This window comes from Geotrypetes seraphini, chromosome 17 (assembly GCF_902459505.1).
Source record: "Geotrypetes seraphini chromosome 17, aGeoSer1.1, whole genome shotgun sequence".
NCBI classification, from domain to species: domain Eukaryota; kingdom Metazoa; phylum Chordata; class Amphibia; order Gymnophiona; family Dermophiidae; genus Geotrypetes; species Geotrypetes seraphini.
In genome coordinates this window covers 9,927,917-9,943,568 of record NC_047100.1, presented here as the reverse complement: position 1 = coordinate 9,943,568, position 15,652 = coordinate 9,927,917, and the positions used below count along the sequence as shown (strand labels likewise).

The 15,652-nt window shown below is 44.9% G+C and overlaps 1 protein-coding gene across 2 annotated transcripts in view; it reads right to left on the bottom strand.

Moving 5' to 3' along the window:
- Positions 1-15,652, bottom strand: part of HDAC11 (histone deacetylase 11) — a 76,684-nt gene that overhangs the window by 25,636 nt on the left and 35,396 nt on the right. Inside the window, exons 5-6 of one of the 2 annotated variants that reach the window (XM_033926423.1) lie at positions 5,703-5,745; positions 868-944 (exon numbers count right to left, since the gene is read on the bottom strand). The exons of the other annotated variant lie outside the window; for it this stretch is intronic. Of the exons in view, the coding sequence (XP_033782314.1) occupies positions 868-944; positions 5,703-5,745 (120 nt within the window). The remainder of the gene's footprint in view (positions 1-867; positions 945-5,702; positions 5,746-15,652) is intronic. 2 annotated transcript variants of the gene reach the window in all.

The following is a 15,652-nucleotide window of genomic DNA, read 5'->3' as shown; positions in this document are numbered from 1 at the left end:
TATAGTGAGAGGCTAGAGAAACTGGGCCTCTTCTCCCTTGAAAAGAGGAGACTGAGAGGGGACATGATGGAAACATTTAAGATAATGAAGAGTATAGACTTAGATAAAGACAGGTTGTTCACCCTCTACAAGATAGAGAGAACAAGATGGCACTCTCTAAAGTTAAAAGGGGATAGATTCCGTACAAACGTAAGGAAGTTCTTCTTCACCCAGAGAGTGGTAGAAAACTGGAACGCTCTTCCGGAGTCTGTTAAAGGGGAAAGCACCCTCCAGGGATTCAAGACAAAGTTGGACAAGTTCCTGCTAAACTGGAACGTATGCAGGTGAGGCTGGACTCATTTAGAGCACTGATCTTTGACCTGAGGGCCACCGCGTGAGTGGACTGCTGGGCACGATGGACCACTGGTCTGACCCAGCGGCGACAATTCTTATGTTCTAACGATTTTGTTTACTTGAAATGACATCTGGCCAATTCTATCTTTGCAGAGAGCCAAAGGAGGACAAACACCCCAAAAATACTTTTCAGAAGTTAATATTTGTATTATATTAGTTACATCTGTGATTATTTGTACCTGGGAAATGTTTTGAGCCAGTGCATTTCCTTTTTTTTTTTTTTTAGTTCAATAGTTTTTATTGAATATTATAAGAAATTTACAGAAAGCAGTTCAAACACACAAAATCTGAATAAGACACAATGGTATAGAAAAAGTCCATATCTATAATCATTTACTTACAACCAGATTAATAAAAAGAATCTAGGGTATGTGTAACTGCTAATAGAAGATATATGAAATTTTCAAATAAAATTTATTTGGTTACATTTTTTTTCCTACTGCTGCTCGTCGTTCTTAGCTGTCGTTGCATTACCTTAATAGTCAGTGTAATATCAGCATAAGCACAAAATCCTCCACCTTTATCACTTGAACAATGATGAAAACCACCACCTGAAAGAAAGTGTGAATTTTAGCTAAATATTCTGCTACATAGGTATGACAATATCAAAGGTAAATATTAGAACTCAATTTCTCTCATTGTTTTAAGTGAGAAAATGTAATTCAGATTTACCCTTCTAAGCTTATACACCAGTGATGGAACATATATTTAATACTGGAAATGTCACCAAACCAATATCACAAGAGGGATAAGAGTATTAGTTTCTCAACATTCACTGGGTTTTGCAAGCCTATTTCAAATTAAGCATTGTAGTGTGGGCGTAAGTACTGCATACTCGTATATGTAGAAAAAATATATATCAATTTTATTCTTAACTCGATTTCTGAAGTACGCAGGATTGATTGGATAATTTTGCATCCTTGCTTTAGAAACATCACAGTTCATGAGGCCTGCCGAGTCACTGAACCCCAAGATACTTTTTACTTGTAAACTACCGACTCAAAAGGATGAATCAGAGCTTCCCAAATTGTGGGTCGTGACCTCAAACGGGTTCACGCACAGCTACAACCATGGGAATCATGGCCCGAAAAAGTTTGGTAAGCTATGATATACGAGGGGCCAGTGAAAAGTTCTCAGCCCAACCAAAGAGAATAATGTGGGGCCACGAAACTTACACTTTTTGTTTCATTTCACTGAAATGAAAACTTGTCAAGAAAAGTTTGGAATAACTTGTAAATTTCATCGTTCCACGTCATTCTTTTCTTGGTTGGACTGAGAACTTTTCACCGGCCCCCTCGTACATGCACCTTGAGGCTTTATTGTGATTTTTAGCATCATGAGCAAACAATCTTTAAAGAGCCTTTTCACTAAGGTGCGCTAACGATGTAGTATGCGTCGACGATTAGCAAATGTTAAATGCTATGAAGGCCTGAGGTATAGAGTGGGCTTCTTAGCATTTAGCACAAGCTAAATCCATTAGTGCAGTTAGTAAAAGAGCTCCTAAGTCTTCAATGGGTGTTTTTTTCTCATTTGGTTTATGCAAATATCATTACTCTAGATCAAATTAGGAAAATAAACAAATTCTACCCTGATGCACACTTTTCCAAACTGTTAAATCTATTCAATATCAAAAAGTGTAGTTCACAAATATCTATATAGGTTACAGAATTTATCTAACTATGATGTGCTGCCATTCATAAAAAACTATAACTGTTTGGAGTACCGTATTTTCGCGGATATAACGCGCGCGTTATACGTGATTTTACGTACCGCGCATACCCCTCGCGCGTTATATGCCTGAGCGCGGTATAGAAAAGTTTTTAAACATAGTTCCCACCCCGCCCGACGCCCGATTCACCCCCCCAGCAGGACCGCTCGCACCCCCACCCCGAACGACCGCTCGCACGCGCTCCCACCCGCACCCGCATCCACGATCGGAGCAAGAGGGAGCCCAAGCCCTCTTGCCCGGCCGACTCCCCGACGTCCGATACATCCCCCCCCCCCCGGCAGGACCACCCGCACCCCCACCCCGAAGGACCGCCGACTTCCCGACAATATCGGGCCAGGAGGGAGCCCAAACCCTCCTGGCCACGGCGACCCCCTACCCCCACCCCGCACTACATTACGGGCAGGAGGGATCCCAGGCCCTCCTGCCCTCGACGCAAACCCCCTCCCCCCAACGACCGCCCCCCCCCAAGAACCTCCGCCCGTCCCCCAGCCGACCCGCGACCCCCCTGGCCGACCCCCACCCGCCTTCCCCGTACCTTTGTGTAGTTGGGCCAGAAGGGAGCCCAAACCCTCCTGGCCACGACGACCCCCTAACCCCACCCCGCACTACATTACGGGCAGGAGGGATCCCAGGCCCTCCTGCCCTCGACGCAAACCCCCCTCCCCCCAACGACCGCCCGCCCCCAAGAACCTCCGACCGCCCCCCAGCCGACCCGCGACCCCCCTGGCCGACCCCCACGACCCCCCCACCCCCCTTCCCCGTACCTTTGGAAGTTGGCCGGACAGACGGGAGCCAAACCCGCCTGTCCGGCAGGCAGCCAACGAAGAAATGAGGCCGGATTGGCCCATCCGTCCTAAAGCTCCGCCTACTGGTGGGGCCTAAGGCGCGTGGGCCAATCAGAATAGGCCCTGGAGCCTTAGGTCCCACCTGGGGGCGCGGCCTGAGACACATGGTCGGGTTTGGCCCATGTGCCTCAGGCCGCGCCCCCAGGTGGGACCTAAGGCTCCAGGGCCTATTCTGATTGGCCCACGCGCCTTAGGCCCCACCAGTAGGCGGAGCTTTAGGACGGATGGGCCAATCCGGCCTCATTTCTTCGTTGGCTGCCTGCCGGACAGGCGGGGTTGGCTCCCGTCTGTCCGGCCAACTTCCAAAGGTACGCGGAAGGGGGGTGGGGGGGGTCGTGGGGGTCGGCCAGGGGGGTCGCGGGTCGGCTGGGGGACGGGCGGAGGTTCTTGGGGGGGGCGGTCGTTGGGGGGAGGGGGTTTGCGTCGAGGGCAGGAGGGCCTGGGATCCCTCCTGCCCGTAATGTAGTGCGGGGTGGGGTTAGGGGGTCGCCGTGGCCAGGAGGGTTTGGGCTCCCTCCTGGCCCGATATTGTTGGGGAGTCGGCGGTCCTTCGGGGTGAGGGTGCGAGTGGTCCTGCCGGGGGGGGGGATGTATCGGGCGTCGGGGGGGGGGGCATCAGGCTTTCAGAATGGGGACAGACCTTCAGGGGGGACAGGACTTCAAGGGGGGACAGTGCACGGAAAGTCAGGGGGGGTGAACGGAGAGTCGGGACAGCGCACGGAAAGTCAGGGCAGTGCACGGAAGTCAGGGGGGTGAACGGAGAGTCGGGACAGCGCACGGAAAGTCAGGGCGGGCGAAAGGAGCGTCGGGCATCATGCGCGTTATATGCCTGAGCGCGGTATAGAAAAGTTTTGGTACATATCATCGTGATTTCTGCGCGCTATACCCCTGTGCGCGTTTTACACAGGTGCGCGTTATATCCGCGAAAATACGGTAATTCGATAAAATGGCCCCCCCAACACCATGCACTTGGCGCCAACTCTGTAACATCTTGGCATTAAGATTCCATTATAAAAAAAAAAATTAGGCTAAGGGCCAGATTCACTAACCTCCCTTTTCTCATCCGTTCTATGGGCGACCCATGGCCAGACGCCTGATTCCCAACGCGCCCGCATACAAAACAGCCCGATCGAAGGCACACACCCCCTACCGACTACACAGATCGCTGGAGAGCGATCCGGACGCATGCGCAGACCATCTTCTTTGCTTGTAGATGGTCTGTGCATGCTCTCCGCTGGAATTTACTTTTTAAAACTTTTTCACTTTTTCGCGAGCCCGTGATTTTAACACAGGGCTGCACTGCGGCGGGTTAAAACCACAGAGTAGGGGTGGCAGGAGAGTCAGGCCAGGGAGCAGAGAGAAGCAAGCCCACCCCCCCACCCACAGTACCTCGAGGCACAGCAACAGCCCCCCCCAAGCCCCTTCCCCCCCTCCGAGCTAGCCCAAAAACCCCAACGTCCCCAGCCCACTCCTAGATGAACAGCAGGACTCCCAAACCCCCAAGTAGCAAGATCACCAAGTACAGGGGCAAGCTTGGACCTCGTGCTCCGTACGAGCCCCCCTGTCTGCCTCTCGTAACCCGGTCAGCTGCCCCCGCTTCTAGCCGCTATAACTCCTTCGACCACCTCCAAAGCGGCTCCTGGAATGAACTACTGCGTGCAGCCAGAACGGGGGGGGGGGGGGGGAAGTTGGATGGGATTTCTGGGCGGCATGGAGCAGGAGAGTCGGCAGGCTCAACAGTCGCTTGTTTTGGGATCAGCCAGCCCAATCGGTGTTCCTTTTTCTTTGGTGAATCGCTGCCTTCCTGCTTTGCATGCCGTTTCCCCCTCATTTGCATGGATGGATCGGATCGGGATGCAGGTTAGTGAATCGAGTCGCAAACTGGTCACAAACCAGTCGGGACACGATCGATCAGCTTAGTGAATCTGGCCCATAGTCAGCACTGGCACCCATGTTTAGGCACACTCTCTTAAGCCATATCAATGGAAGGAGTAAGTTGGCATATCCAGGTGCACCAAGTAATGTGTACAGTTTATAGTATTCTACAAACTATATGCATAACTGGGAGACATGCCTTTAACTCACCCATGCTTCACTCATGTATATACCCCCTTGAAGTTAAGTACTGCAGCACTTAATGGTGCCTTTGACTTGTTTAAAGTGGTGTGTACCTTTAGGTGCCAGCTTATAAGAATTGCCCATTTATGTTATGAAAAAAACCCAAAACACCACCACAATACATCTGGAAATCCTGTCAATATCCGTTCCCTTCCAACCCAAGGAATCCTCCAGTTATGTACTACTCTTGGTTCCTACAACACCCCAAAAGCCTTTCCTTGTCCTTGCCTACACTTTGTTCAAATGAAACTTTATAAATATCAATAAACTACTGTTCAAAATACCACGCTTAAAGTTTTTTCCATATTGACAAGAAATTAGTGCTAGTTGGACTTCTGTTGGAGTTGAACTGCATGGGGTATGTACAAAAACACTGGAAGCGATATAATAATTGGCCCTAGAAGAGAAAGAACAAAATTTCATGGAGTGCCTCATCTTCCTGCGTTATATTATGAAAGGGGGGGGGGGTGTATATCAAAATTCACTAATAAACAAAGATGCAGTACATCGATTATTTTGCAAAGCAGCTAAATCCCATGTGAATAATTCAAAACAGTCACCTTATAATACTGTGTATTCATACAAATCAAACGTTATAAACTTTTTAAACTACTTACCCACATTGATCGCCCATCCTCTATCCATGGCAAGTTTTCCTGCCTTTAAAAATATATATAAAATTAGTTTCATATGAATGAGCATTTGCATTTAATAATTTAGAGCATATGACAGAATGCAAATTCACAAAACATGTTGCGTTAGATTTATAATAGTTTCTAGCAAGTAATAAGTAACAAAAAAACCTATAAATCCTCACTGCTCAATCTTCTCTGTCGAAGGCTCCAAACTCTGGAATAAGTTGTCAAAGTACCTAGGATGACTCACTAATTTTTGCCCAGCCCTTCTTCTTACGAGTACCGGATGCAAATTCCTTATATGATTTTCCCTCCCCATCCTATCTTCAATACTGTAGGTTCTTCCCTCTTCCCTTCTTCTGTCTTGCTTGTGAATACAGTGGTACCTCGGAATCCGGACGCCCCAGAACTCTTAACGATTTGGAATCCAAACTGCAAGCAGTGCTCAGCCCAAAGCTTCCCATCTGACGCAGCTTCCTGTTTCCACCTGGGAGGGAAGCTTTAGGCTGAACACCACTTGCAGCTGCCATTGCCGATCTTGCTGTCTTGCCGCTGGGGATCCTGATGTTGCTGCCTCTGCTGCTTGGGGTCCCGATCTTGCAGAGTTTGTGGGACCAAGGAACGGATTAATCAAGTTTCTATTCTTTTCAATGGGAAGAACTGTCTTGAAACTCGAACGGGGTTATTCCAAGGTTCCACTGTATTTTCAAGCTATTCTTTTTTTTTTTTTTTTACTCTGTAAACCAGAAGGTCCGTCTGATGGGTGAGATAGTAAATCACAAACTTGAAACTTGTTTACCATGCCTAATAAAGGGGTTCATTTACTAAGCTGAAAAGCACTGATATGTGCTTTCTGCAGCTTCAAAAGGGTTACTATAGGACACACTGAGGTAGTAAATTTGGTCATCTGAGTGGACACACTACAATAAAAAATAGTTTTTATTGCCTGGGAAGGTGGAGAGTGGGTGTGACAGCTAGCACGTGGAGCTTTGCCGTGCGCCCATTAGCACGGGATTTAACATACACCCATACAGTCTACAACAGTGGTCTCAAACTCATACCCTTTGCAGGGCCACATTTTGGATGTGTAGGTACTTGGAGGGCCTGAGAAAAAAATAGTTAATGTCTTATTAAAGAAATGACAATTTTGCATGAGGTAAAACTCTTTATAGTTTATAAATCTTTCCTTTTGGCTATTTTGTTTTAGATCCCTATGAAAAGAGGTAAATCAGGGAGCTTTCCAAGCATAAGAGATTACTTTAGAAGTGAGAGGGGCCAAAGAGTGATAAGTGTTTTCTACAATATTTCTCCAATTACTCCAGCTACTATCAATAGAGAGGTCGCTGGGTGAGCGGGGGAGAGAGCCTAACAATTGAGACCAGAAAAGTTCTGGGTTAATTTTCTTTCTGAAAGTGATAAGTTCTTTTTTGCTGAAATTTCTCCTGAATATGAGACATAAAAATAGGCAGAGAGAATTTGCCAAGGTAAATGGTCAGACCAGGGGACTGTCTGCCAACAGGCATCATCAATAGATGTTCGTTGGGTGGTGAGGTCTAAAAAAATTGATAATGTCCTGCGAGTGACCCTTTTCATGAGTAGAAGCAATAGATGGAATGGAGAAGCTCATAGAAAGGAGAAAAGAATTGAAATTTGGAGCATCCTTATTGTTAGTGTGTTCAAGATGTAGATTAATATCTCCTATCACTAATAGTCTATAAAATTTAACTAGAGCAGTAGCAATAGTGTCGAAAATAATAGAATGAATGGCCTTAGCAAGCGGGAAAGAGTGGTAAAAGTACACTAAGGCCACTTTTGTCACAGCTTTAGTAAAAGGGCCTCACATTTGCCCCAACATACTTCTATGCCCATTTTATGAAGACAAACATGTGCCCTATATGCCTTCAATAATGGGTACTCGGAACTATCCCGAAATGTTCTCACGCTAAAATATACATTACATTAGTGACTTAAATTCCGCCTTTATCTTGCAGTTCTAAGCGGATTACAGTATAAGACAGCTGGACATTTCCAGGAAGTTACAATTTAGGGGATGCTTACAGTTCTAAGCGGGATATAGTATAAGATAGCTGGGATTTTCTAGGAAGTTACAATTGGGGGATGCTTACATAATAGATGAAAGGAATTACAATTTAGGGGACGTTTACATTGTAGATGCAGGGGAATTACTGTATAGGGAAGGTTTAATAGAGGAGGCAGAGGGGAGAAGTTGGGGAAGGGAGGAGAATTGAGGAATACTAGTAGGGAAGAAGAGTTTAGGGTTGGTTACTTGTTATACCCACTATAAAGGAAACATTATCAAAATATATAAGTGAAAAATATTTAAGGCCTGTGAAGCTGGCCCCCGCTAGGCAAAATATACTGTGAACGACAGAGGAGGTGTAATTGAGGCCTTTTAGTAAGATTTAAGTAAAAGTCTTTGGATTTTCTTTACAAATCTTTAAACCTTTTGTATTTTGATAAGCTGAACATTCTAACATCAACTCGGAGAAGTTTATGAATAATTAACTACTGACATGTGGGGCATATATATGATAAATTATGCACAAACACTAACTCTGTCCTCAAGAAAGCCTACGCATGTATCATCTGTTTTCCTGTGCACCTGTTATTTATATATTTATATCACTGTGCAATTTTATAAAAGTCATCCTCTGCATGTAAAGTCTGCATTAGATGCAGAAACTGCTTTACATTACCCTATACATGTCTCCCTCCGTATTCGCGGTTTCAGCATTCGTGGTTTCGATTATTCACGGTTTTTAGCTTGCTGGCTCCTCCCCCCCCCCCCCTCAATTACATCAGCTTGCATAGAGAAATCGCCGATTCCAAGCGTTTACAGAGAAAATCACCGATTCCCGGCACTTTCTTCTCCTTCAGGAACAGGCCAGGTCTCCCGCCATGTTATTTGCGGTTTCACTATATTCACGATGGTTTTTAATAGAAACAGCGAACAAAATATGAAAAAGTTATTTGCGGTTTTTCTGTATTTGCGGTTCTGTTAATCCTCTATCACAGCGAATACGGAGGGAGAAGTGTATATACACTACGCGGGAACGGTAAATTCTGAATCGGAAACAAATAAAATGTTAGCTAATTTTATATTCTTGGGAAGATTTTACTACTTTAATTCCAACTGGCCATTAATTACTAACGACCAGATTTACATTTCAAGAAAACAAACAAGAAAAAAAAAAAAAACCCTCTAGGAATGTATTAAACAGCATTCAGCACCAAGCTCTGGACAGCTCCTGCAACTAGATTGCAGTACTATCATGGCAGGGAGAGGGGAGGAGTTATTAACATGGACTTAAATCAGTGTCCTCAATGGAATCATATATTTCCAATTCACTTAGATCACAGGTGTCAAAGTCGGTCCTCGAGGGCCAGAATCCAGTCGGGTTTTCAGGATTTCCCCAATGAATCTGCATGAGATCTATTTGCATGCACTGCTTTCAATGCATATTCATTGGGGAAATCCAGAAAACTCGACTGGATTCCGGCCCTCGAGGAGGGACTTTGACACCCCTGACTTAGATGCACATTTTCATTCTTCTGGGTGTTCAATCAATAGTGAGGTTTACCAACGGGGCAGCCTAGAGTTAGTGAGGATGAAAGGGCTTTTCTGTCCAATGCCATCCCTGTCGGACAATGTTTGATATCTCCTACCATACTGTATCTGAGAGTGCAAAGAAGGGGTTGGAACTGCAGCCTCGGCACCTTTGTGACCCCAGGCAGGTCACTTGGTCCCCCACTGCCCCAGGTATATTAGATAGATTGTGAGCCCTCCAGGACAGACAAGGGGAAATGCCTATCTGAATAAATTCAAACCGTTCTGAGCTCCCATGAGAGAACAGTACAGAAAATTGAATGAATAAAATAAATAAAATAAACGAGTAGGCCAGATCTAGTGATGAGTGCACTGAATCAGTGATGGTGAGCTCAGAGAAGGCACAGCTGGCTCTTGGGATGGAAGGGATGCCGAGTCTCTGGTTGCACTTTTTTCTTTTGACTGTGCATCCAATATTTCTTCTCTTCTTTCAGTCTACTGTATGCTTCCTCTCCTCCAGATCTCATTCCCTCCCCCAACTTTTTCTTCCTCTCTCTCTGCCCCTCCCCTTTCTTTCTCCCTGCCCTCTTCTTTCTGTCTTTGTCTCCCTGCCCCCCTTTTTCCCTTCTTTCTTTCTGTCTTCCTTCCCCCTTTCTTTCTTTCTGTTTTCCTTCTTTCTTTCTGTCTGTCTCTGTGCCCCCCTTTTCTTTCTGTTTTTCTTCTTTCTTTCTGTCTCCCTGCCCCCTTCATTCTGTCTCCCTGTCTGCCCCCAAGCCACTGCCTCTGCTATTGGGGAACAGGCCCCCAAACCACCACCGCCCCAAACTCTCCCTACTTCCCGACCAGCATTCCTCTTCCCAACGTCAATTCTAACGTCAGAGAGGAAGTTCCGGGCCAGCCAGGCAGTGATTGGCTGGCCCGGAACTTCCTCTCCAACGTCAGAATTGACGTCGGGGAGAGGAAGGTTGATCGGCCCGGAGTTTTTGCAGGTAGAACGTGAAGGCAACGCGAGTATCAGGGAGCCCGGGATGGGCTCCGCAATCGACTCACATTGCCTTCGTGATCTACTGGTCGATCACTATTGATCTTTTGGGCACCCCTGTTCTAGATAAATTCAACTAACTTTCTTTAAACCTAAATTGATGCAGATTTACTGTTCCCAAGAAATAAATATTTTTAACACGAAGTACTATGTACTTCTTTTGGAAGACAAAGTTAAGCTGTCACAAGAAAAAGATTAGTTTTATTAAAGGCTCTGTGATGATTGATAGCAAGCTGGGAGAACCTGGAAAACGTGATCAGAAGGCACAATTTACAACTTTAACATTTTCTTGAGTGCCTGTAATTTTCTTAGAATAGACTGTTTCTGTCTTGAAAATATCATTTGAGGTGGTTCTGTCCATTTCTGGGGCCTTCTACTTACCAATATCTCAGAGCAGGGAGGCTGAGGAGCAAGGGGTGACATTTCCAACTAACCTTGGAGATCAGGTTCCCGAGGAGGTCTCACTGCTTGAGTGGTATCAACTGAATGGCTTAGTACTTCTGCCTTAAATCCTAACAGTGATTGATTGTTGAAAATCTTCTTTAAAGCAAAACATGTTTCTGGATATTTTCAAAGCCACCAAAAAGCAAACGGGAGCTAATCTAATCTAATCTAAATCTTGGGTTTATATACCGCATCATCTCCGCAGATGGAGCTCGACACGGTTTACATGGTTAGGGAAGGAACGGAACTCCAGTGGAATTATATAAGTATGAGAGAAGAGGGGTTGGTGTGAGAGTGCCAGGAGCGGGACGGGGTTACGTTCTGGAGAAGAGCCAGGTCTTCAGATGCTTACGGAATGGTAGAAGGGGGCTCAAATTGCGGAGAGGGGAAGGGAGACTGTTCCAGAGCTGAGTGATTCTGAAAGGGAGGGAAGAGCCAAGTTTACCAACAAGGGAGATGCCTTTTAAGGAGGGGTAGGATAGTTTTAATTTTTGAGTGGATCTAGTGGAGGTTGGATTTGAGGAATTCCAGGATAGAGGGATAAAAGGAGGAAGGATACCGTGGAGGATCTTGAAGGTTAGGCAGGCACATTTAAAGTAGACCCTGGAAATAACGGGAAGCCAGTGGAGTTTGGATAGGAGCGGTGTGACATGGTCAAATTTACTTTTTGAGAAGATAAGTTTGGCCGCGGTGTTCTGGATTAGTTGGAGTCTGTGGAGGCTTTTCTTTGTTAAGCTTAGGTAAATGGAATTGCAATAATCCAATCTGGAGAGGATAATGGATTGTACGAGGACGGCAAAGTGTTTTTGGTGGAAGCAAGATCTCACTTTCCTCAGCATGTGAAGGCTGCAAAAGCATTTTTTTATCAGGGAGTTGAGGTGGTCGTTGAAGGATAATGATGAATCTATGGTGATGCCCAGAACTTTGCTAGAGAATTCCAGCTGTAGAGAGGAGCCTGTGGGCAGTGGGATGGAAGTGGGTAATTGATCAAGTTTAGGGCCGAGCCAAAGTAGTTTAGTTTTGGACTCGTTCAATTTCATTTGTACAGTGTGAGCCCAGGATTGAAGTTTGGTTATGCAAGAAGAAATGTTAGCTGCGAGATTGGTGAGGTTCGCGTCGATCTCGATGAGGACCAGGATATCGTCGGCGTAAGTGTAGAGTGTTTCTAGGGGGGATAGGTGGAGAAGATTCAGGGAGGACATATAAATGTTGAAGAGGATGGGAGAAAGGGGGGAGCCTTGTGGGACTCCACAAGTCGGTTTCCATGGGGAGGAAGAGGAACCATGTTTGGTGACGGTGTAAGAGCGAGAACGTAAGAAGTTCGAGAACCAGTCAAGGACTGTAGAACTAATGCCTATCTCGGAGAGTAGGAAGATTAGAATGTCATGGTGGACAGCTGCTTCTCTTGAAGTCTTGGATTTGGAATTTGATGGTCTCCATTTTCTGGGATTTCCATGTTCACCCTCTCCAAAGTGAAGAGAACAAGAGGGCACTCGCTAAAGTTAAAAGGGGATAGATTCCGTACAAACGTAAGAAAGTTTCTTCTTCACCCAGAGAGTGGTAGAAAGCTGGAACGCTCTTCCGGAGGTTGCTATAGGGGAAACACCCTCCAGGGATTCAAGGCAAAGTTAGACAAGTTCTTGCTGAACCAGAACGTACGCAGGTAAGGCTAGACTCAGGGCATTGGCCGTTGACCTAAGGGCCACCGAGTAAGTGGACTGCTGGGCACGATGGACCACTAGTCTGACCCAACAGCGGTAATTCTTATGTTCTTAATTAAATATCAGAATACCACATATTTTTTTAACCCTCCAAGCTATTCTCTTTTCTCAGCAATAAACCTTGGGTACTTAAGCAGAAACTAAAAGGAATTAGATTTTAACTGCTATTATAGCATTTTGTTTTGCTTCATTACTTCTTTTTACTTGAATTTTTCCATTAATTGCTTCTTAGATCTTTAGAGTATAAGATTAAGCACAGATTTCTAGGCACTTTATAGATTTCTGTGCTTAATCTTATACTCTAATACACACCATGGCACTTTTTCTTTTTGGTCTTTTTTGGCACATTTTTTCCTCTCATGTCACTTTTCGATGTTTTAAGACTCTGTATATAGCATAATCACACCTGGCTCACTTGTTTTATCTTGCAGTCGAGTATAGACACTAATATGTATGCTCCAGATTGGCATCACAGTCACTTCTTATCTTTCTATCTTTCTCTTTATCATTATTCATCATTATCTCTTCCTTTTAGGACCCCTGAGGAAGGCGTGTTCGCCGAAACACGGACTTTGTAGGGTCTGGTTGGATTTTTATCACTGTATTTTTTATCATTGTACTTTTTTAATTGAATTTTCATGGATTTATATGTCAGTGTTTAATAAATTATCTCCAATTTTTCTTTTTATTGGTGGATTGTTTTCACTGTGGATCACTGGGTCTCCCCATTTTTCTTTGTTGTGCGACACAGTTTGAGATACACTGCAATAGAGGTATTACTTGTATGTATTATGCATTTATTTGATAAAAGATAGAATAAGGAGAGGGAATTGTTACGTACTTGCCCGCATAAGGAATTTTGAGAGTAATTTTAACACAGGGTGTCCAGTTTAAGGTGCCCAGTTTTGCGTCCACTTAGGCACTATTTGATAAAGATGCCATAGCTCCCGATTCTATAAACAGAGCCTTAAGCGATCGGTGCCTAACTGGAGTTGAAAACACCATTTAAAACAACAACAAAAAAAAATGGCGCCAGAATCACACCTATAGAGGCGCTTTTTGACAGAGTGGCGCAGGACAAGGCAGGAAGCGAGAAACTTGCACCTGCCTGCTTGCCGCTCTGCCGGTGCCGCTTGTGGGGAGAGAAAGCTGGAGAGAAAGGCAGGAGGATGAAAGCTCCTGCCCTACAGTGCTGGACCACCATTCATGGAGCAGCAAGGCAGGAAGCGAAAAACTCATGCCTGCCTTTTTGCCGCTCCGACTCTGCCGCTGCCTGGGGAGAAAGCCGGATGGAAGGGCAGGAGGCTGAAAGCTCCTGCCCTACAGCGCTGGACCACCGGAGGAGTTAAGGTAAGGAGGGATCCTGCCTGCCTCTGGGTGGAGGGGCCCTGCCTGTCTGCTCTGCCCTGCCACTAGGCCTGCCTGTCACTAGGCCAGCCGGCCTCCCTGCCTGTCACTAGGCTTCTAGGCCTGCCTGTCACTAGGCCTGCCTGCCCTGTCCCGGCTTAGCACTAGACCACCAGAGGGGTTACAGGATACAGAGCCAGGCAGGGAGGGGGACAGGGTGCAGAGCCTGGCAAGGAGCGTGGGGTTGGGTGCAGAGCCTGGCAGGGAGAATTTGGTTCAGAATGGTTTTTTTCTTGTCTTCCTCCTATAATTCTTGAGTGCATCTTATGGTCAGGTGCGTCTTATGGAGCAAAAAATATGGTATTAATACTTTTAGTTTGTGGTCCCGTATTTGCATAGGGGTTATCTGTATTCTGGTATAAATGAATGTTGAGAAGCATTGCTTTGTGTAGTTTAATTTTGTGTTTAACCATTATGTATTGTTAATGAGATTATATTGTGTGTGTATATATGAAAAATGAATGGAAAAAATAGTATTACAATTAGTACTATTATGGGGATAGGGTCTGGGGCAGAGCTTGGGGGCCCCTCCCCAAAAAAAGTATTATGCTGTTTATGGGTTAGTGCCCTAACACAGTGTGGTAACTTCCCTCTCAATACATCCCATGACAGTGAGAAAATCCTTTATAAAAAATACTAAGTTCTGGATTACAGTTCAGTCGAGAAAAGTTTCAACAGCAAGCAATGCAAAAGTATGTCCACTACTGTGCCCTTATGGTACCTACCACCTTTCTTGCTAATTAGCTTGTTTGCTCTAATTTAGGATGAGAGACAATCTTGATACAGATTGCTTTTGATGTTCATTGGATTCCTGCAAGAATGTACCAATTACCAACTGCTATAAAAACAAGAGTTTATTTTTTTCTTGAAACAAAACCTTTTACAAGGTAGCCTTGCAAACTATAACAATTAGTAGGCTTTCATGATGCCACTTCTATATAATAAGCTATAAATATCCGAGTTTAACGGCAATAAAATCAGACAGGCTTATTAAGAAAAAAAAAATGATGGCAGACCTAAATAAAACTGGGAATTAAGGCAGTTTTAAAAGGGATTCCTGCAGGTAAATGGATTTTCTACTCAGAGGGAAAAACTTTTTGAAAATCTTCCCTCTTCCTCCATATGCAGGGAGAAATATGTCCATATGCAGGGAGAAATATGTTTATTTCAGTTGGGTAAAATGGATGGTGACCCGGTGGAGGTTAGAAGAATACACAGAGAGTACATCTGTTTACATACCCTTCCATAAAATCTTGTCACTACAAGAGGTTCCTCGAGAGAACGTTTTCATTTCAGGCCGCCAAATTGAATACATGGGCTCGGCAAAATGATGTTAGAAGCTTCTTCTTATTTAGATTTTAGAAAATTGCTAAAGACAGGCTGGTATCTTAACGTTCTTTGCTTTTTTAACATATCTTTCCAATTTTATTCATTTTATTTACATGTTTATTTTATCTTAATGTATTTATTAGTATTGTATGTATTGCTTTCCTGTTGTTAGCTGCTTAGAACCTTCCCGCTATAGCAGCATATAAATAAATAATTATTATTATCATCATCCATAGTACACTCTCTAAAAGGTTACCAAGGGATTACTTGGGGACCCTTACCACCTACAAAACAGCCCTCCTTCTACGAAGCCACATTAGCTTTATTTATCGCCGGGCCACAACGATATTAGCTCCGATGTTCAGGATGTGGAGGAGTGTGTGGTTGGAGCTACCGCCTCAGCACCCTGGGGTTGTGGGTT